The following is a 20,281-nucleotide window of genomic DNA, read 5'->3' on the forward strand; positions in this document are numbered from 1 at the left end:
AAGACCAAGGGCACAGATGAGGAAACTGAGGCAAGGTCACCTCTGGGTTCACTCTAGTCCAATACCTCCAGAGAATCCCCCAAACCTGTCAAGTGACAGGAGCAAGGGGGCAATCCTCCCCCTTTGGCTTTTCTTTTCTGTCTCTCCCCTCCCTGCACAGGCAGAAACCCACGTCCTGAAGACTGGTTGTGCATCCTCACCACACACAGAGACACGTGCATACATACTAACACAACACACTAACACAATAACTCACACCGCACACACACAGCCTCCCCCAGGCAGGGAGGTGGTGCTTAGCACAGCACTTTGTATTTGCCTTCCCTTCCCCCCTTCCTGGTGTGGGCACAGGTTGGAGCTGTCTTCAATAGATCAAACGCTAATCAAGAGCTGCACTTGATCGCCTCAGATCCAGATGAGAGCCACGTCTTCAAGGTGACCGACTACTTGGCTCTGGATGGCTTGCTGGACACCCTTCAACAGAGGATTATCAGTGTGGAAGGTAGCCCCTGGAATGGCCCGCAGGAAACCCCACTGGCAAGCCAAGTCCCCAAATCCCTGTCCTGACTGACTGTCTCCTTTGCTCTTCCTCCTCTTTCCTTCTCTTCCTTCTGCCCTTTCTCCTCTTCATTCTCTTCCTTTTCTTTCTCTTTCCCACCCTCCTTCTCCTCTTCAGCCTCTCCCTTGCTCCTCTGCTGCTCTGCCAACAGGCAGGAATCTCGGAGCACTTGGGCACGGGCATCCATGGTCAGTGCAATCAGAGACCCATGGCTGAGATGAGAGAAGAACACATCTTGGCCATTAGGCGGCCTCCAGCCTGACTCTTATTGGGTTAGCATTGGGATGGCTGCCCCCATCCTCAAATGCTGGAGGCTACGTTGGCTGCAGGATTCCACATCTTCCCAGCGGATGTTTTCTCAGACCTGGGCTCTGACATGCATAGGGATGTGCCCTGCTCTTCACAGACCTGTTCTTGTGCTGCAAACTCTGTCCCTTCTCACGTAGGCCTTCCCTCCCTCCCCACCTCCCGACCCAATCTACACCAAGGCTTTCATCCATGGGGCTCAGACAATGGGGCTTTCCAAGCACGCTGGAAATAAGGCCCAAAGAAGCTTGTTATGGCCTGGATACTGACCCTGGCTGCAAATTAAGCATTTGGGTACCTTTCAGTCAGTGACGTTTTTCACCCCTGAATAATACAGAACAGCTTTAATTTCCCTTCATGCCTCTGGCTTACAGGCACTGTTGGAGAAGCCTTACAATATGAGCTAGCACAGATCGGTTTCAGTGCCCAAGTCCTGGACAAGGTATGGGTGAGCCCTCCTCTGAATCATCCTTCCATCTATCCATCTATCTGCCCATCCGTCCATCCATCTATCCATCCATCCAGTCACTCATTCAATTATCTTGTTCACTGATATAGTTCATAAGTTCCCACTATGAGCTAGGCCCCTTGCATATGACCCTCCCAAACCTCTCCCAAGGAGCTAAAAAGATTGTGAATCGGGGGTATGGCAGCTGGGCCAGAGTGCCCTGTGCTATTTTTAATCTCAAAGTGTATGTATGGGGAGGAGGGGAATTCCAAGTCCCTCCTATCTTCCACATTTCCCTCCTCTGGCCACACATCCTAGACTCCCCTGCCCCATCCCATTCCCTCCATTCTCCCCTTCCCCATCACGCTCCATCCCCTCCCACAGCAGTTGTTCTTTTCTCCCTCTGACAGCACCAGGTCCTGCTGGGAGCCGTGGGGGCCTTTGACTGGTCAGGGGGCGTCATGGTGTACAACACAGATAGCCACCAGTTTCATTTCTTCAATGAGTCCATGAAGGAGCCAAGGACCACCCAGTACAGCTACTTGGGTGAGGAGTGAGGCTGGGTGGTTCTGGGCAGGGAAGGCAGGAGGCTGGTCCTTAGATTTCCAGCCCTGCTATAAAGAGCCAGAGCCATGCTGGGGAATCCCTTGGAGGGGCAGGTCCGGTCTGGTGCAAAACTGGAACAGCCTCTTCTCTGGGGCTTTCCTGAAGATCCTTTCTGCATTTCCCTTTGGGGTGCTCCCCTTTGAACTTGAGTTTCTGAATCTAGTTCTTTTTTTTGGGTCAAGGCTATGGGATTAAGTGACTTGCCCAAGGTCACACAGCTAGGCAATTTTTAAGTGTCTGAGGTCGAACTTGAACTCAGTTGCTCTTGATTCCAGGATTGGTGCTCTATCCCCTGCCCACCTAGCACCCCTCTGAATCTAGCTCAGTGGAAGCTTAGGATCATTTTCAGGGGGTCAGCAGGATTGAGAGTTGTGGATGGGAGGGTTCAGGTATAGAGAGAGAAATTGAGACAGACTGTGGTCTTGGGTGTGTGTTCCCAGGGGAGCTAGCAAATGTGGCTGTCAGACTTCTGACAGCGATGGGGGGATGCCAGGTGGGCACTGCCCTTAACACTTAGGGTGACCTTGGGCAAATCTTTCTTGTGACCATCTGCTTCCCCATCTATAAAATGAGGGGCTCTGAAGAGATTTCCCCCCAGGCCCCCCTGCTAGAAGCAGTCAGACTGGCCCTGGAAGCCTGGGGAAGGAGTCTGGCTGCTCAGGCCCTGCTTGGGGGTCCCCAGCTGGCTCCCCCACCCATACACACCAAAGGGCTCACATCTCTGCCAAGGACAGGTCAGCCCAGGGGCTCAGCTCCTGCCTCACCTTGAGACCCCCCACACAGGCTACTCACTGACAGTGGTAAACACAAGCTGTGGCATTTCCTACCTCGCCGGTGCCCCTCGCCATGGCCAGAGAGGAGGGGTGCTCTCAGTTAGGAGCCATGAACCAGCCCAAGGCTTCCAGCTTATCCTGACCGGAGAGCAGGTATTGGCCCTGGAGGAGGGCTCCAGAGGGAGCCACAGCTAGCCTGGACTGGTAAAGGCACCTGGGCTCCCTCAGTTCTGAGAGTGTGAGGGCACCCCGGGAGCACCCAGATGGGGGGATGCTGCTCTGGGCCGGGCAATGCCAGAAGGAGACCTCAGCTGGGTCTGGGTGGGCAGGGAAGGCATCTTGGAGCTGGGGGACCCAAGAGGTGGGAGGGGATCTCAGCACTAGGGATCTAAAGAGGAGGCAGCAGCCTGCAAGGAAAGGAGCTCCAGGGGCAGTGATACCTCTTCCCTCCCTGGGGTTCCCCTTCCTCCCTTTTCTTCCTTGAGGCACCCCTTTCCTCTCATGCCCCTTCCTTCCCTGGGGCACTCCTCCCTCCCTGGGGTGCTCCTCCCCTCCTTGGGCCCCCTGCCTCCCACATCTCTAGGATGGTCAGGGCTCTACCTTGAACATCAGCCTCCTCAGCCATCCCTGGCCAGGATTCAGGCTGTGTGCTTCTCCATGGATTCTAGATGGGCTCCTACTTTGGTTCCGAAATCTGTGCCCTGGATGTGAACATGGATGGGGTCACAGACCACCTGCTTGTTGGGGCCCCCTTTTATCACATTCGTGGGGAAGAAGGCAGGGTGTATGTGTACCGCCTGGAGCAGGTAAGAGTCCTCCAGGTGGCCAGAGGCCACCTAGGCTGCCCCTCCCCCAAACTGTGCCCCCCCATCCCGGGGGAGCCAGAGGGAGAGCCCAGGATTGGGACTGGGAGTGTCAGCATCTGTGGAGAGATCTGGCAGCATCCTGAAGGCCCACTGGATCCATGCACCTCCCTCCCAGCCCAGGAAGGACTGGGGGGAGGGGAGGGGCTCTGGTCCTGGCCTTACCCCACGGGGCATGCTCCCCAAGGGGTCTATGCCCCACTGAGGATGGGGGAGGGGGTGGAGCAGTGGGGGGGAGATCTCAGGGGTGGGCCCAGTTGAGCTTCACCTAGAACCCCCCTTGGAAGATGCTTTCATGACTCCACAGCACTGTACAGACAGGAGCTCATCTGAGCTCCTGCCCATTTTGCAGAGGACACTGAGGCGGCAGAGGCTCGGGGACCTGCCCGGGGCCACTCAGCCAATGCTTAAGGCCGGGTCAGGAGGCCTTGTGGACTCCAGGTCTAGCTCTGGGCGCTCTGCTTGGCCTAGATGCCTAAAACGGGGGTTCCTGAGAAGGTGCCCCAGCACCTGACCCTGACACTTTAGCTCTGCCCCTGTTTTCAGAATGACTCCTATGTGCTGTCAAGGAACCTGAGCGGCAGGCCCCAGTTTGTCTTTGCCAGATTTGGCTCTGCAATTGCTGTCATAGGAGACCTCAACCAGGATGGGCTGGGCGATGTGGCCATTGGGGCTCCCCTGGAGGGGTACCCAGCAAAGGAGGATGCCAGCTTTGGGAGCATCTACATCTATAATGGGCACCCATTGGGCCTTGCCAGCAGCCCCTCTCAGGTAACAGCCAGGGTGTCTGGCTCCCCTCTTCCCTGGGCAGGCCCCCTGGGTACATGGCCCACAGACACACTCAGAGAGGCCCAAAGTGTGCCCACCCACACATACACGTGTGCAGACACAGCATGTGTCCTGAACCCACATATATGCACACATATACAAATGCCAGAGCCACCCACTGGAAGGCCTAATGATGCAGGCACTTTCCTAAGAACTTCACAAACTTTCCTGGGGTCTTCTGGACTCTAGACCCAGGGGGGGCTGAATTAGCCCCATTTTACACAGGAGGAAACTTGAGGCAGGTAGAGGTTCAGTAGCCCACACAGAAATGCCTCATTGCCAACAACTCCTAGACAGCTTCCAGGGGCTCACTCAGGCCTCAGAGGTGAACTGATCAGGCCACCCAGGTGGCAGGTCTGGCCATATGGAGCACCCCAAGGAAGCAGGTTCTGGGATAGCTTACCCTGGAGATCCCAATCCCCACTTTGGGTGCCCAGGGTCGGGCCTCAGCTGCCTTCAGCTTCCTCAGGTGGGAAGGGGCTACAGGCAAGCTAAGGCTTTAACCAAAGGTCCTTCCCTTGGCAGTGTATCCAAGCAGCTGACCTGGCCCCCCAGTTGCAGTATTTTGGGATGTCCATTGATGGTGGTTTTGACTTCTCAGGGGATGGCTTAGTTGATGTCTCCGTTGGTTCTCTGGGCCGGGCAGCTGTGTTGCGGTAGGAGTACCCAAGTCTGCAGGGTGATCCCACATCCTCTCGTCCCTTCCCCGTCACTGAGGGCTATCCCTTCCAACAGCAGAGTGTCCAAATCCCTTCAGGAGGAAGGGGGTGAATGGGGGGGGCTGTCTGAGGTTAGAGATGGAGTCATGTAAACCAAGGGGAGGAGGAGGTGACTGAGCCACATAAGCAGCCACTCCCCCAATATAGCTCCTGCAAAAGGAGAAGAAAGCACTGACTCAGGCCTTGGTCTCCTTCCTCTACCTTCCTAGCTCCAGGCCTGTGGTCAGACTGTGGGCCTCCATGATCTTCAGCCCAAGCATGATGAAGCCTGGCGAGGATCAGAACATCAGCACCAAATTGTGTTTTGAGGTTACCCCAGACAGCCCATGGGCCAGGCCAGGTACCTAGAGGGGTACATGTGGGTGTGTATGTGTGAGTAGAAGTATGGGTGACTGTGTGTGACTATGTGAGTATATGTGAGTGCATGGATGACTAGGAGTGTCCATGTGAGTGGTAGCATGTGTCTGTGTGATGTGTACACAAACCTGGGGCCCAGCCTGAGATGGAATGCCTGCTCAGCCTGGGGGGCTCTGTCTTTGGTCCCCCTGATACAGAGGCAGGAGGCTCCCAGCAGGACCAGGTCCAAGGCCCTGGGGTCTCTGGCCCCTTCTCTCTCCAGACTTTTCTGGGCCCCTGCATTGTGGGGGGCTTTGGGGATCTCTCTGTTGATCTCTTCTCCAACTATCCATTATGCTAAGCATTCATTAGCCCTCACTCTGAACCAGACCCTGGTCATTCAGTAAGGGCTGGGAATTCCAGTAAAGTTGGGAGGTCAGTGCTTGCCCTCCAGGGACTGACAATCTAGTGGGGCTAGACCATCCACAAAATGGAGGTGTCTGCAGAGGATCTGGGGGTGAGCTCCGGAGGGCAGTTGGAGAGAAATGAAGGCAGGTTGGCCTGGGGAATCTCCTTCAGGAGTTCCTGGGAGGGGCCCTGGCAGTGAAGGAGGCTATGGGGCTGAAGGCTCGAGCTGCCATGGTGCAGGGGTGGCTGCACAATGATGGAAGAAAGCCCAGGGGAATCCACAGTACAGTCTGGAGAGGCCTGAAGGAATGACCCCACTAGATTCCTTCTTGAAAAGAGACTTCTCTGAGGTGGAGGAGAGAGAGAGAAAGGATCTGGGCCCTAAGTGCCTGAAGAAGGAAGGAGACAAGAGCAGAAAGGGGGGAAAATGAGGATAAAAGATGTTAGAAACCAAGGAGCACAGATCTATGGGAGGAAGGAAGGAAGGAAGGAAGGAAGGAAGGAAGGAAGGAAGGAAGGAAGGAAGGAAGGAAGGAAGGAAGGAAGGAAGGAAGGAAGGAAGGAAGGAAGGAAGGAAGGAAGAAAGGAAGGAAGGAAGGAAGGAAGGAAGGAAGGAAGGAAGGAAAGAACGATGGGCAGACACTGGACTAAGCATTTTCTAATTATCTCCTCTGACCCTCACAACCACCCTGGGTAGGAGGATTCCCATTTTATAGATGAGGAGACTGAGGTAGATGAGGTGAAGTGACCGGGCCAGCTTTCCTGACTCCCTCATTTGAACAGGGCCACCCCAGGTGGGCCCCCTTCCCTTCAGTTCCCCCTTGCTCCCAGGTCATCTGCCCCGCCGATGATCCTTGGGATGGGGCTGCCCAGGAGGGCTCTCCCCTGGCCTCAGGAGATGCTCCATCCTTGTTCCAGGGCCTAAGGCACTGTCTCTGAATGTGACTGTTGAGCTTGATGTGAAGAAGTCATGGAAGCGGGTTCTGTTTGAAGATCGGAGTTCCAGGAGGCAGCAGGAGGGGCCAGTCACTGACTGTCTCCGTTTCCATCTCACCCCAGTGGAGAGAGAGGTAGGGGCCAGGGCCTCATGCCATGGAATGGCACAGTGGCCGAGTTGAGTGAGAACTCCCCAAGGTCCTCTCAGCTGCCCAAGGCACTGGCAGATGCCAGAGATGTGACCTCTGGGCACAGCCCTCAAGGACTGACATTCCAAATCTCTCAGAGAAGGCCCTGGGACCTCTGACTGAGCCCCCCTCCCCTCCTCCCACTTATCCTCCTGATCATTCCATCTCTCCTGGAGAAGGGGCAAGTGCCAGCTCCTGGCCCTCCACCCTAGGGACAACAGGCAGTTGTTACTCTCCCAGGAAGCAGTGCCTGCTTCCCTCCCCCCAATCCCTCACTCCTTCATTGGGTTCCATAAACATTCAAGAAATCCCTGCTGAGTGCAGCCCCTGCCCTCGTGGGGCTTCCGGTCTAACAGGAGGTAGCTCCAAGAGGGTGCTCATTACCAATGAGAGGAATCGGAGAAGACTCCCTGGTGGAGGGGGTCCTGGACCAGGCAGAGACAGGAAGGGAAGGCCTTCTAGCCAAATGTCCCCCACATTCTTTATCCAGTGTGGATCAAAACCTTAACACCAGCTGTGAGACCTCAGTTTTATCTCTCAAGGGGGAGAACAGCCCTAGCAGAATTGTCCCAGGATTTTTGTGGGACTCCCTTAAGGGAAGTGCTAAGCATGGAGGACCCAGGGCCTGGCACATCTGGCCTGGAGACCCTGGATAAGAGGCTCAATCTGCCAGAGGCCCCTCCCAGGTACCATCTCCTTTGAGTTCCCAACTACAGAAGAGAACATTGTTGGTGAAAGGTTCCCTATGGAATCTGGATGATGAGAACAACGATGACTGGAAATCTCAGAAGAGTTCCCCAGCCCTCCCCCCAAATTCCTTCCGTATACCTTGGGGTGGAGGCAGCTGGCTAGGGAGCCCAGGGCCCCTCTGTCCCTACCAAGGGGCAGCCATCAGCTGACCGGAGTCCCCCCCCCCATCTTCTGTGGCAGGTGTGTGATAATGATTGCTTCTCCAACATCACAATCAGGGTCAGCTACCAGTTGAGTGACCTGGAGGGCCACTGGGAGCCCCCTCATCCCATCCTGGATCAGCTCAGACAGCCCATAGCCCACTTTGAGGTACCAACTCAACCCAGTCCAAGAGGGGCTAGAGGAGCTAGAGCTCAGGACTCCTCTGGGATAGCCCCTATGTATAGGTGGGTGGGTAAGTCCTGGGGTCAGACCTCAGACACTTGGGGACCAACCAAGCAAAGGAGGGAAAAGAGTGGGTGGGAGGGACAGGGGTTTCCAATGCCTGAGGAAGGAAGCAGGCCATGCGCGAATGGAGTCTGGAAGCAAAACTCCTGGGATGTTATATTTATTCAGAATTAGGGAAGTAGATTCAAAGCTCTCTTAAACCAGGAAATCAGAACTGCTGGTAATGGAGTTCTGTTTTCAGTGGGGTTGGAAGGCTGTTGTTTGGGGGAGCAGCTCTTTCTGCCTCTTCCTCCTGCTGCTACTGACATTGGGCAATCTTATCTGACCCAACATCACTGGCAGAGGGGCTGTTCCTAATTTTCCCGACTTGATCATTGAGGAGGGTCACACAGAAGTGTTGGAGGCTGCCTCCAGGTCCAGCACTCTGAACCCTCTGACCCAGGTGGTGAAAGCTGCCCACTGCCCCAATCTATGAGGAGCAGGAAGGGGGTGTTCCTGCCTAGCTGCTCAGCTGGACACTGGAACCCACACATCTTAACCAGGTTCAGACTCAAGATGCCAGCAGTATTTCTCTTAAAATGTCCAATAGTTCAGAGAGGTCACCTCGGCCAACCATGCCCTTTCCTCACTCCCAATGTATAGCTGAATATTAGCCCCTTCCTAAAGTCTGCTGCACTGGTCAAGGTCTGCGAGGGCCGATGATTTCTGTGATGGCCTTGAACTTGGCTCTCCCTCCCCATAAAGTCCCATACTCTAATTCAATGTCTCTGAATTTACCCACAGTTGCCCTATGAGAAGGAGTGCAAGGACAGACTGGTTTGTGCCGCAGAATTGATGCTGACAACTCACCTGGCCTCGTAAGTTAAAATCTACTTCAGGGAAACATCTCCATCAATTCTCAAATCTGGTCTTTCCGTCACCCACAGCATCCAGGTTAGAGCAGAGGATAGTATTCTGATGGAATGTGACAAAAGCCCAGACAGGCCACATGGCCTGCAGGCACAGAGAACTCACTACCTCATAAAGTAACCTGCTCCATTTTAAAACAACTTTAGATGTCAGGAAATTCTTGTGAGGAGTTAAAATACTCTTCCCCACAGGAGAATCTTCCACCAAATTTAGAACCCATCCCACCTTAAACCACCTGTCAGACCTGGCTTCCTCTGACCAGGCTGGGTTTGGCTTTTAAGGCCTTTTACAACCTGGACCTCCTACCTGACCAGTCACCTTAGAGACCTGGCCAACAAATACCAGTCTTCTCTTCTCCACCTCCCTTCCACAGATGAGGTTTTGTTTTTTTGTTTTTTAGTTTTTTGCAAGGCAATGGGGTTAAGTGGCTTGCCCAAGGCCACACAGCTAGGTAATTATTGTGTCTGAGAGTGGATTTGAACCCAGGTACTCCTGACTCCAAGGCCGGTGCTTTATCCACTACACCGCCTAGCCACCCCAACTAGACCACCTAGCCGCCCCACTATGCCACCTAGCCGCCCCATACAGATGAGTTCTTTTAAGAAGCCTCTACTCCCCAGCTCTTAGTCTGGTTTCTAGCCCTTGTCCCTCCAAGGGACTTGGTCTCTCACCAACCAAATCCAAGAATCTCATCCTTCTTGCCCAGATCTCCTTTCCCTGGGATTTCAGACTCTGCTTTCTCCCTTGGTCACCCTCCTTGCTCAGGTTATTTGGTTAACTCATCCCCATACCCTGCCCCATGACCACGGGGGCCCTTAAGTTCTTCCTAAGAGGCTCCTTCATCTCCCTCCCACACTCCAGACCCACTTCAACAGATGACTTTGGGCATCTCCATTGGGATTGAACCTGTTCAAAAAGGAATCTTAAAGCTACTCCTAAATTTTGTTTCAATTGTGAGCATCCCTCTGCTCCCCGTTGTCTAGATTTCCCCCCTGAAGCCCCTTCCTATATCCAATCAGTTGCTAGATATGGTGGGCTAGCTCAGACTCTCTTCACCTAGCCTCTAGACAGCTGGTGGTGAGGGACCCGGTGGGTGATGCCTCTGTTCTACATTCCTGCTCTCCTTTGTTGTAAGTGCACCTTTTCCTCCAGCTACCAGCGTCCATAGGCATATACTGACATGCCAAGCCACAAGATTGCTCACTCATCAAGGGCAGGGAACTTCTTTGGGGAGTCCTCTTTCCTGCACTCTGATTTCTCATACTATCCCACATGCAGCACATTGCTTCATCCGTGCTTCTTGGATTGGGTTAGGCATGCCCTGAGCCCCCACAACTTGTGTTCAGAGGTTCTTGCACTAGGCAAACAGCAAAGGACAGGTGGAGATGACTGCCAAGCCCTTCTCAGCAATCTCTGAAGAGTCTAGTCAAAGTGCTGCAGGTCGCAAGGAGGGGGAAAAGCTCTCAAGAGGAAACCAGACAGATTCTGTCAGCTCTACAGCAGGGAGCTTGATCTGGAGTCCTGGGGAACTTCTAGGACAATCCTGAAAGGGATGGTTAGTCAGTCATCACCTAGAGTCAGCCTCACTTCAGCAAGCTCGTGTTATGCCAGACTCAGCTGACTGCCTTTTGCATAGGGGTTATAAATGAATGAGAAGAGGAAAGACTCCAAGTTTACAGACTTTAGAGACATCTGGTACCATATTGCATTTTTGACGTAGATTAGACATAAATGAGATCTAGAGCAGTCCCTGGTCAAATCTCAGTGGGAAGGAGGGAATCTGGGCTGGGTCCTCTGCTGTTCAACATTTTTATTAATGACTGGAGTAAATTACTAAGTAAAAACTGAGCAACTACCGTGAATAAAGCACTGTACCAGTTATTGGGGTTATGAAGACCCTTAAAAGAGATAGGCAACATTTAACAAACAAAATAAATAAGTGCATTTCAAAGGCAAGGCCTCATGAAAGGACATGGTGCAAAAGAGGGATTCTAAGATGGGGAGGAGGGCATGCATGCCTGGGGACAGCCAGTCCAGTCCAAAAAGTGTTGCTAACTGGTCCTAATGGCAATCCATAGGGAGCCAGTGATGCTTACTGAGCAGAGGAATAGCAGTCCATGGATTTGGCTGCCATAGTCCAGGTGAGGGATGATTAAGGTTTGGGTAAGGACAGGAGCTTTCCACTCACAGATGGAAAGAAAGAACATGTGCCAGAGGCTGAGTGGCTAAATAGCTAGAAGGGTTACAGGTACAAACAGGTGGCAGCAGATTCTAATTTGGGGCCACAGCCAGAAAGGGGAAATTCAAAAGGGATGAATGTGTCTAACACTTGAAATTAAAAATAACCCACTTCCCAAGAAGAAGAGGAGGGAGATGTGAGTGATAAATCCAAGTCTAACAAGAACCAATAATATGATGATACAGTGGTTGAGAATCTGTACCCACTGTATACACCATCCAAATATCTTGTGCAGGACGAAAGTAGTGGTGGGGGTCACTAAAGAAGTGACAATGACCATTCATCTCACCAACACCGGGGAAGACTCCTATATGACCAGAATGATTTTGATGCATTCTCCAAACCTTCGACTGAAGAGAATCCAAAAGGTGAGTTCAGATTTTCTAATATTAGGGCCACTGTCTTTCCTTCCCTGGTTTGTAAAGAGAAGAGTGATAGGAGTCTGCAAACTCTTTGAACAATGACCTGAGCTTCCAGTGAGGGCAACATTTGAGATTTTCAAAGGGATGTTTAGTGACCGACTAGAAAAGGAAGCAGTGATCCCCAAGAGCCAGCCTGGCTTCATCTAGACAGCAGAGGGATGTGGGCCCCAGGGTTCTCAGTGGGAAACCCCTCTCTTCATTCCCTTCTGTGTTCACAGCCCGCCTCGCCCTCCTCACCCTCCATAGAGTGCACAGACCCTACCCTTGCCAGCCCTGTCCTAGCCATCATCTGTAGGATTGGCCACTCTGTATTCAAGAGGTCACATGTAAGTTCACTGTGGGCTCTACCTTCGATATCCCTGTTACCAAGATCTGCTCAGAGACTAAGCCCCAATCTCCACATCCTAATCCAGGTTGCTCATCATCAGGAGCGGGCAAGGCAACTTTCCCAACGCACAAGCCAACATCCCTTGCAGAACAAATGGCTTTTGTTGATTTAGAGGGGTGTTCATGTGTTCTCTCTCCTCTAAAACAGGTCAATTTTTCAATAACTTGGCAAATAGATGAAAAGAAACTTCCCAGCGACAAAGCAGAAATTACCATTAATGTCACCAAGTAAGTGGGCAACTTGGTGGTGTACTGGTTGGGGTCCTGTAGTCAGGAGGACCTGCATTCCAATCTGACCTCAGACTCTTCCTAGCTATGTGAGCCAGGGCAAGTGACTTCACCTCGTTTGCACTGCAGCATCCCTGCATGGGGTCTTGTAAGTTCTCTTCACACTGAACCGACTCAACAACCACAAAGCTCTTCTCTTGTGGGGCTTTCTAAAGGTCTTGTGAATTAACTGAGAGTTAAGCTCTGAAGTCAGATACTGTTCTCTCATTTCAACTCCAGGGACTTTGGTCAGACAAGTCCTCGGAGTAATTACATCCTTGGGCCTCTAGAGAGAGCTTTCTTAAGTCTCAAGTTTTAAAAGTCTTTTTAAAGACCCTTCAGGACATCCTAAGTTCTTCAGAAACTCCTTAAAAAGAATTTGATTTAAGGGCAAGGTTATGTTGCTGGTGCCCGTTCTTCTTCCCCCTGAGGAAGCTCCCCCTCCCCCCCAGAGTCTGTATCCATTGCTATCTCTGCAGACACACTCAGCCATCACTTAACCCATGCCCTCCCCTTGGATTCTGGCGGATGCTCAGGCAGAAATCAGCCAGGGAGGAGGCGGCCATGGCCAAGAAGCAAGCCGTCTCTCCTTTCCTTCCTCAGTGCCAATGGGCAGTTGCCAGTGATCAAGAGGCAGGAGCTTCAGGTCAAATACGCCCTCACAGTAGCTCTCGAAAAGTAAGTGGGCTTGTGGTTCCCCCGGGGGGCTGGGGCAGGACCAGTGCAGACTGAAGCTGCTACAAATGATTCAAGATGGTCACTGGGACCGTCCAAAGTGTCTCCTCCTGCCTCTGCTGTGGGCATTTTGACATCTACTTTAGATCCCTGGCCTCCCATGTCCTGTCCTGGCTCCCCTGTCCCCCTACTCTCTTTGAGGGGCTCTAGATCCAACTCATTTGGGGCCTCTCACCCACAGACCCCAAGTGATATACATGAACACCAGGCAAGGCCTCTCAGAGCATAAGGAATTCAAGTTTAATGTAGGTATCCCGGGGTTCGTGCTTGCCCACCTCCTGGTTAAGCCAGGGGTTGACTTTCTCTGTCTCTTGTCTTTGTAGATTCATGGGGAAAATCCCTTTGGAGCTGAGTTTTTACTAGAGGTCTGTGTTCCAGTCAAAATGCAAGACCAGGAAATTATAAAACTGAAGAATGCAACGACCACACAGGTACCTAAAAACTACTCTTGGTGGTCATTCTGTACAGGGCTCTCTCAATCTGGGTCTTCCTTAAACCAGAAAAGGAGCCCTAGGGGAAAAAGGTAACAGGTGCTCCAGGACCCCCAGTATCATCCCCATTGCCCTGAAAAGGACCAGGGAATCATGGCACCTTTTCTTCCCTTCTTGAAGAAATCAAGGACTCAGACCTTTGGAGAGGGAGTCTGTTTCCCCTTTGGGCTCTGCGGGTGGCAAACAGGAGAACTGCCCCAGTGGCTCTGGTCCCTCCCCACTCTCCATCACCTGGTCCTCTAGGACTCTCTCCCTTCCAGGTTCTCTTTTGTTCCCTGCACTTCCACTCTCTCGGCTTCAGGCTGGAGTCATTAGCATGACAGCACCACCTCCCCACCTGCCTGGAGCCCTAGGCCATCCTTTTTCTTCACCTACTGTTAATCTGCTCCTCTGGGTTGAGGCCCCTAGAAAATTTCAAAAACCAAGACTGAAAATAGGAAATATTCTTTTATAGCATCCCTCAGAGTTTAGAGTTTTCAGTTTGGGCTGACCTGAGAACAAATGCTTTTTAAAGGCAAAGTTGTACGGAAGACATTTTTCTAGCTCAGAAAAATATCGAGGAGGCCCTAAGCTGGTCACCAAGGCAGGGCGGGTCATCGGAATAGGCTGTGGCTCTGCAGCAGCTCTGTGGCCGACTCAAAGCCCAGCACAGACTCGTGGAAAGCCTGGATCTGCTGCCGCACCTGCCGCATGGGCCCCGTGAGGACTTTCTTCTTAAAGGTCATCTCCTTAAGCACCTTGTCCGCCAGGTAATGGAGCCACAGCACGTTGCTGTAGGGCTGGTAGGGGGCCCAGTGATTACGGGTCCTCTTTTTCATGAGCCTGTAGATCTCAAACTGGTAGTCCCCTTGGCCCTGGAAGAGTTCTTGCTCCTGGGAGATGTCACAGAAGACCACCAGGCCATCCTTCTCCAGCCGGGACAGCGTATAGTCTATGATGTTGACGTGGATACCGTGTGTGGCGATGGTGCCGGCCTGTCCGTCGAGCGTGTAGCCCAGCTCCTTGGCGCTAGTCTTCTTCACCAGCACATTGCCCCAGTGCAGGTCTCGATGCTCAAAGCGGAGGGCCGCCTCGGCCACGGCCAGGGCGGCCGTGACCTGGTGCAGCAGGCTCTTGGCCGTGGCCACAGAAGACAGCTGCTTCCTCATGTGCTCCAGGTCTACACCCCCAAATTCAAACTCCAGCACCACATAGAGCTGCTCCGGGCCAAAACAGTCTGGCCGCTCGTTCTCCGAGTCCTGCTGGAGGTGGAAGGCATCCCAGGCCCGGAGCAGCAAGTCGGGGTAGGGGCCCTGCACACAGCGGACCGAGTAGAGGCCGATGAAGCCCTCAGTCCGGTTGGGGGCCTCCTCAGATAGGAGGCTCAGCTCCTTGGAGATGATGATCTCCGGCAGGATCTCTCCAAAGGTTTTCTGGGGGCTTCCGTTCACCAGCGCCTCCCCCTCGATGGCTATGACTTTCAAGGCCATGGTGCGGCTCCCCACCACAGCCCGGAACACCTCCCCAAACACGCCCTCCCCAATCTTTTCACAGCTCTGGATCCTGTCCCTAGACAGGTAGTGGTCAAATGTCAACGGCCCTTCCTGCTGGCACTCCCGGTACACCTTCTCAGCATCCGACAGCACCATCTCGGCGGTGGGCAGGGACTTGTTGGGGGTCAGCATGTACATGGAGGAGGTCTGCCAGGGGGTACCGCCTGGGGCTCCAAACGAGTCTAGGAGCAGGGAGCTGCAGGGGGTCCCTGGGGGCTGCAGCTCGGCCACGACCTTCTTGTGAAAGGAGAGTGAGGCCCGGGCCTGGGCCCAGCCCTCAGTGGGGTGCTTCTGGCCCAGGGGGACCTTCCGGCGGGGCCCAGTCTGGGGGGGCCGGCTCCTCTTCCAGCGGGCAGAGCTGAAGCCGCTGATGCAGGCCTTCCTGGCCGTGCCCTGGGGCGGGCCCCGGGGGCAGGCCGGGGTGGCCAGGGCGGGCTTGGCCGCCTGCCTGCGGGGCCGCCCGCGGGGCTCCTCGGGGAGAGCCTTGGGGAGAGCCTTGGGGGGCGCCGAGGCGGGGCTGAAGAGGGAGGCGCTGGTGGCCAGGCTGTCCCCCGCCTGCCCGGGCTCCGGCTCGAGGCTCAGGTTGGGCACCGGGCTGAGGCGGGCCAGGATGCTTCTGGACAGGCGCGGGCGGGCGGCGGGCGGGGTGCGGCCGGGGGAGGGGGCGGCCGTGGGGGGCGGCGGCCCCGGGGTGCTGCACAGGGGGGGCCCCGGCCTCCGGCCGCGCGCCCGGAGCTTCCAGCTGCGCTCGGTCACGTGGCGGTGCAGCCGGTTCTCCTTGGCCAGCTGCTGCTGCTCCTCCTGCTCCTCCTGCTCCTCCTCCTCCTCCTCCCCCTCCTCCCCCTCCTCCTCCTCCTCCTCCTCCTCCTCCTCCAGCGCCCCGGGAGGCCGCCGCGCCCGCAGCCGCGTCCGCAGCCCCCGCAGGGCCGGCCCCACGGAGCCGCGCGCGGGCAACGGCTCGAAGTCGGGGTCCGAGTCCGGGCCCGAGGCGGGGCTGCCGGCGCCGCTGCTGCCGGGCCCGGGGCTGCCGGCGCTCAGGCCGCTGCTGCTGCTGGAGAAGAGGCGCCGGCGCTCGCGGGCCGGGGAGAACCAGGGCGCGGGGGCCCCCCGGGGCCCGCGCCCCGCCCGCCGCCGCCCGCCGTACGTGCGGAGCAGCCGGGCCTGGGGCCGCGGGGCCCGGGACGGCGCCATGGAGCCCGCCAACGGCCGCAAGCGCAAAGGCGGCGGCCGGGGCTGGCCTGCGCGCGCGCGCACGCACGCGCGCACGCACGCGCAGGCGCGGAGAGGTCTCCGCGACGGCCTCCCGGTTCCCCCTGGCAGGCCCGCCCCGTCCCCGTCGTGCGCACGCGCATTTTCACGGGTCCCGGCTTAGCCGCTCCTGTGCAGCTGTGCCGAAGGCGGCTCTCCTGTGGTAGCCGCCAATCATAGCTGCGCCCGCCCCTTCTCCACAGCCGATTGGTGGACTATGACAGGAGAGGCCCGCAACTTCCCGCCCGTACGCATGCGTGCATGCACAGAGGAAGCGGCCGCCCCGACCAATACCCAAAAGGCTTGTTCCTGAGCCTGCCCCTCCCCCCCCTGCGTCTAGGGCGGAGCCAGAGGCTGGGCGGAGCCAAGCGCCTTCCCCTGTTTCCTGTCTTTCAGGCCAGTTCGACGTGCGGTGGGAAAGCAGAAGGGTGCAAGGCCCGCTGCCCCGAAGGGCCGGCCGAGAGGCCGGTGAGTGAGGCGCGGGCCCCAGAGGCCTCCGGCCCCCGGACGTGGCCTCCCTCCCGACCCCTCCCTGATCTGACCGGGGGCGTGGCCTCCCTCCCGACCCCTCCCTGATCTGACCGGGGGCGTGGCCTCCCTCCCGACCCCTCCCTGATCTGACCGGGGGCGTGGCCTCCCTCCCGACTCCTCCCCCTCTCCCGGGGGCGTGGCCTCCTCCTGACTCCTCCCCTCTGCCCCGGGGGCGTGGCCTCCTCCCAACTCCTCCCTGATCTGACCGGGGGCGTGGCCTCCCTCCCGACTCCTCCCCATCTGTCCGGGGACGTGGCCTCCTCCAGACTCCTCCCTGATCTGACCCGGGGGCGTGGCCTCCTCCCAACTCCTCCCTGATCTGACCGGGGGCGTGGCCTCCTCCAGACTCCTCCCTGATCTGACCGGGGGCTTGGCCTCCCTCCAGACCCCTCCCCTCTCCCCGGGGGCGTGGCCTCCTCCGACTCCTCCCCTCTCCCCGGGGGCGTGGCCTCCCTCCTGGCCTGGGGCCCCGAAGGGCCGGGCCGGACCCCCGCTCTGAGCCGGTCTCCCCCTCTCCTGGGCCAGGAGCTGCGGTGGCTGCCGCTGTGCTGCCCGCTGGCCGTGGCCCCCTCCGAGGTTCGGCTGGCGCTGGAGCTGTCCCCCCAGGTAGGGCCGGGGGCCCCTGGGCGGCGGGGGCGGCGGGGGCGGGGCGGCCCCTCCTGACGCCCCTCTGCCCCCCGCAGCTGCCCGAGGCCCTGTCGGAGCTGTCCATCCCCGCAGCCATCTCCTTCGATGAGAGTCTGCTGGAGGGTCTGCCCCAGGGCAGCCTCCGGAGCTCGGTAAGGGGGGTTTGCTGGGGGGTCCCTGCTGGGGGGCTTCTGGGGGGGGCCTTGTGCAGAGAAACAAATTCTGTCCAGAAAGAAAGCTGCGGCCACTACCGCAGCCCCCGCCGCCGCCCGGCACCATGTGGGTGCAGAAGCCGGCAGCATGGCTCGAGCCCAGGGGCACGGTGCCCAGGCAGGGCTCGGGGCATTCTCGGCGTCGGCTAGACCAGGACCGGCTGGAAACTTAGGGGCTGTGTGTTGGGAGGAACTTGCGCCAGGCCTGTGAGGGGGAGCACTCCACCATCTCTAGCCCGGGTTTATAAATCGAGGACAGCCCACGTCGATAGAGCCACATGGGGTTGCTTTACAAATATGTCGTCAAACCCTCATAGTAAATCTGAGGGAGGGAGGAGGGGCTGCTATTCCCATTTTACAGATGAGGAAAGTGAGGCACACAGGTTAATGACTTGCCTGGAATCCCACAGATGGTAGGCATTGGACGTTAGATTTGAACTCAGGTCTTCCTGACTCCAGGACCTGTGCTCTACCACCTGCAGCGCCCTCTAGCCATTTCCCACTGTTTTAGAAGTGTGTGGTATCCTTCCCCCTTGGGATTCCCCACCAGAGGGGTGGCTCTTCTCATTCCAGATCACCCTTATCCTGCTGAAGGAACCCAGGTTCCATACTTTGCCCATCATCCTAGGAAGCAGTGTGGCCGGATTGCTTCTCCTGCTTGGCATCATTGCCATCCTATGGAAGGTGAGTCCTGTCAGAAGGGTACAGACTCTGGGTGTTTGGGGAGCATTTCTTGGGCACAGGGACCCAGGCATCTAGCTTTGGTTAAGGATCTACTGGATGAGTTCCCAGATAGCACTGCCTTCCACTGCTCACGTCACTGGGAGCTCTCCAAGCAAGTCATTTCCCACTGATGGTGGTGGTGGGGGCAACCAGGCAGGCCTAGGGAGAGTCATCTTCATGGTAGGTCAGCCTGGGCACCAAGCCCCTATGTGTGAGGATGTTTGTATGGGACAAGGGTGTCTGGAGAGTTTCTAATGATCAGAAATGAATTTTGGAACCTAAAGAAATAAATGCCTTTCTTAGTGGGGTTCCACATGATTTTGAAATCTTTAGGATGTCAGAGAGGGGACAACAACTAGGCAGATCTTTGGTGGGCACAGGGAGCCTTGGTTAAGATAAGGGTGCTTGGAGCAGGGGTGATGGGTCAAAATAAGTTGGCTTGAGCCCTGCCCTGTCTGGAAGCCAGCCCCTTAACCAGGGTCACAGACTAGTGGGCTTTTGGAGATACCAAATGGTTTTCTTTGACCTGACCCAGACACTTCTCTCCCCCATGTCCCACCTCTAGTATTGTTTCTTTGGTGGGTCCCCAAGCTTCTCCAAAATCCTTAGAACCTGGTTGTCTTTCTCTTTGCTGAGTACCTCCTAGGGGAGGTGGTGGGGAGGTGGGTCCCTTCAGATAGGCTGCACAAGAGGCCCTGAAAGCCCCCACAAATGGCCCTGGCATAGTGGTACAGCCCAAGCAGTTCAGAGCATGATGTCCTCACCCTGTTGGGGCCAGATGTCCACACACACTTTTTTTCTCCTCTGAAACCCCAATGTTTTCTCCTGGGACCTCTCCCAAATATCAGAATCCTATTTTTTTAATGGGTGCCTCATGTCTCCTTTCCTTTGTGGTGATGGGCATTGCAGTGTGGCTTCTTTAAGAGGAAATACCAGGCCATGACATCACAGACATCACAGACATCGGAAAGCATGCTTCAGAAAGAGAACTAGGGCCTCCACTCCTTGGGAATCAGGGCTCCTTGGATTTTATATAAGCTGTAACCTCCCTATAAAACCATGCAAACCCTTTGACTAGTGATAGCACTGCTAGTTCTGTAACCCCAAAGAGATTTTTAGAAAAGGAAAAGAATCTATTTGTACACAGATATTTATAGCAACTCCTTTCTGGTGGCAAAGAGTTGGAAATTGGAAGATCACCCTTCAGTTGGGAATGGCTGATCAAGTTAGAGTTTGTGATATGATTGTGATAGAAAACCATTGTGCCATAAGAAATGACAAACAGGATGCTCTCAAAATCTGGAAAGGCTTCCATAGAGTGATGCAGAACCAGAGAACATTGCACACAGTCACAGAAACATTGTATGATGTATGGGGAATGCTTTGACCATTCTCAGCAATGCTGGGATCCAAGGCCTTTCCAAGGACCAATGATGAAGCATACTAACTGCCTTCAGAGAAAGAAATATGTCTTGTGAATACAGAAAGAAGCAGACTTTTTTACTTTTTGCTTTTTTAAATGTTTCCTTTTGCAACATGACTATTATAGAAGTATGGTTTTAATAGCTACACATGTATAACCAATATTAAGTTGCCTTTTCAATAGGGGGGTGAAGAGAGAGGGAGAGAAACTCAAATTTAAACATGTTGAAAATTGTTTTTACATGTAATTGGGGGAAAATAAAAAACCAATTTTTCAAAAAAAAGTTTTAACTTTTGATGAAACACATGGGGATTCAGCCTGCCAAAATAAATCCAGAAACTATAGGGAAACAGTCACTTTTCACACAAATAAAGACAGATCTAAACAACTAGAGACATGTAATTGCTCCTGGATAATCTGAATCAATA

General features: G+C 55.1%; 2 protein-coding genes across 2 annotated transcripts in view; one reads left to right on the forward strand and one right to left on the reverse strand.

The window, feature by feature from the left end:
- Window positions 1-20,281, forward strand: part of ITGAE (integrin subunit alpha E) — a 52,435-nt gene that overhangs the window by 29,437 nt on the left and 2,717 nt on the right. Inside the window, 22 exon segments of the mRNA XM_074190530.1 lie at window positions 352-502; window positions 1,240-1,307; window positions 1,724-1,859; window positions 2,703-2,845; window positions 3,361-3,498; window positions 4,102-4,326; window positions 4,909-5,039; window positions 5,312-5,442; window positions 6,765-6,916; window positions 7,901-8,029; window positions 8,891-8,964; window positions 11,491-11,623; window positions 11,896-12,003; window positions 12,213-12,292; window positions 12,935-13,017; window positions 13,217-13,311; window positions 13,390-13,497; window positions 16,734-16,805; window positions 17,394-17,474; window positions 17,552-17,647; window positions 18,281-18,391; window positions 19,340-20,281. The exon segment at window positions 19,340-20,281 is cut by the window's right edge and continues 2,717 nt beyond it. Of these exon segments, the coding sequence (XP_074046631.1) occupies window positions 352-502; window positions 1,240-1,307; window positions 1,724-1,859; window positions 2,703-2,845; window positions 3,361-3,498; window positions 4,102-4,326; window positions 4,909-5,039; window positions 5,312-5,442; window positions 6,765-6,916; window positions 7,901-8,029; window positions 8,891-8,964; window positions 11,491-11,623; window positions 11,896-12,003; window positions 12,213-12,292; window positions 12,935-13,017; window positions 13,217-13,311; window positions 13,390-13,497; window positions 16,734-16,805; window positions 17,394-17,474; window positions 17,552-17,647; window positions 18,281-18,391; window positions 19,340-19,423 (2,529 nt within the window). The 3' untranslated portion in view covers window positions 19,424-20,281.
- HASPIN (histone H3 associated protein kinase) lies at window positions 13,992-16,280 on the reverse strand. Its single transcript, XM_074190518.1, has one exon. The coding sequence runs from the start codon at window positions 16,278-16,280 to the stop codon at window positions 14,151-14,153; it is 2,130 nt and encodes a 709-aa protein (XP_074046619.1). The 3' UTR covers window positions 13,992-14,150.

The sequence above is a fragment of the Macrotis lagotis genome, chromosome 6 (assembly GCF_037893015.1).
Source record: "Macrotis lagotis isolate mMagLag1 chromosome 6, bilby.v1.9.chrom.fasta, whole genome shotgun sequence".
In the NCBI taxonomy this organism is placed as follows: Eukaryota; Metazoa; Chordata; class Mammalia; order Peramelemorphia; family Peramelidae; genus Macrotis; species Macrotis lagotis.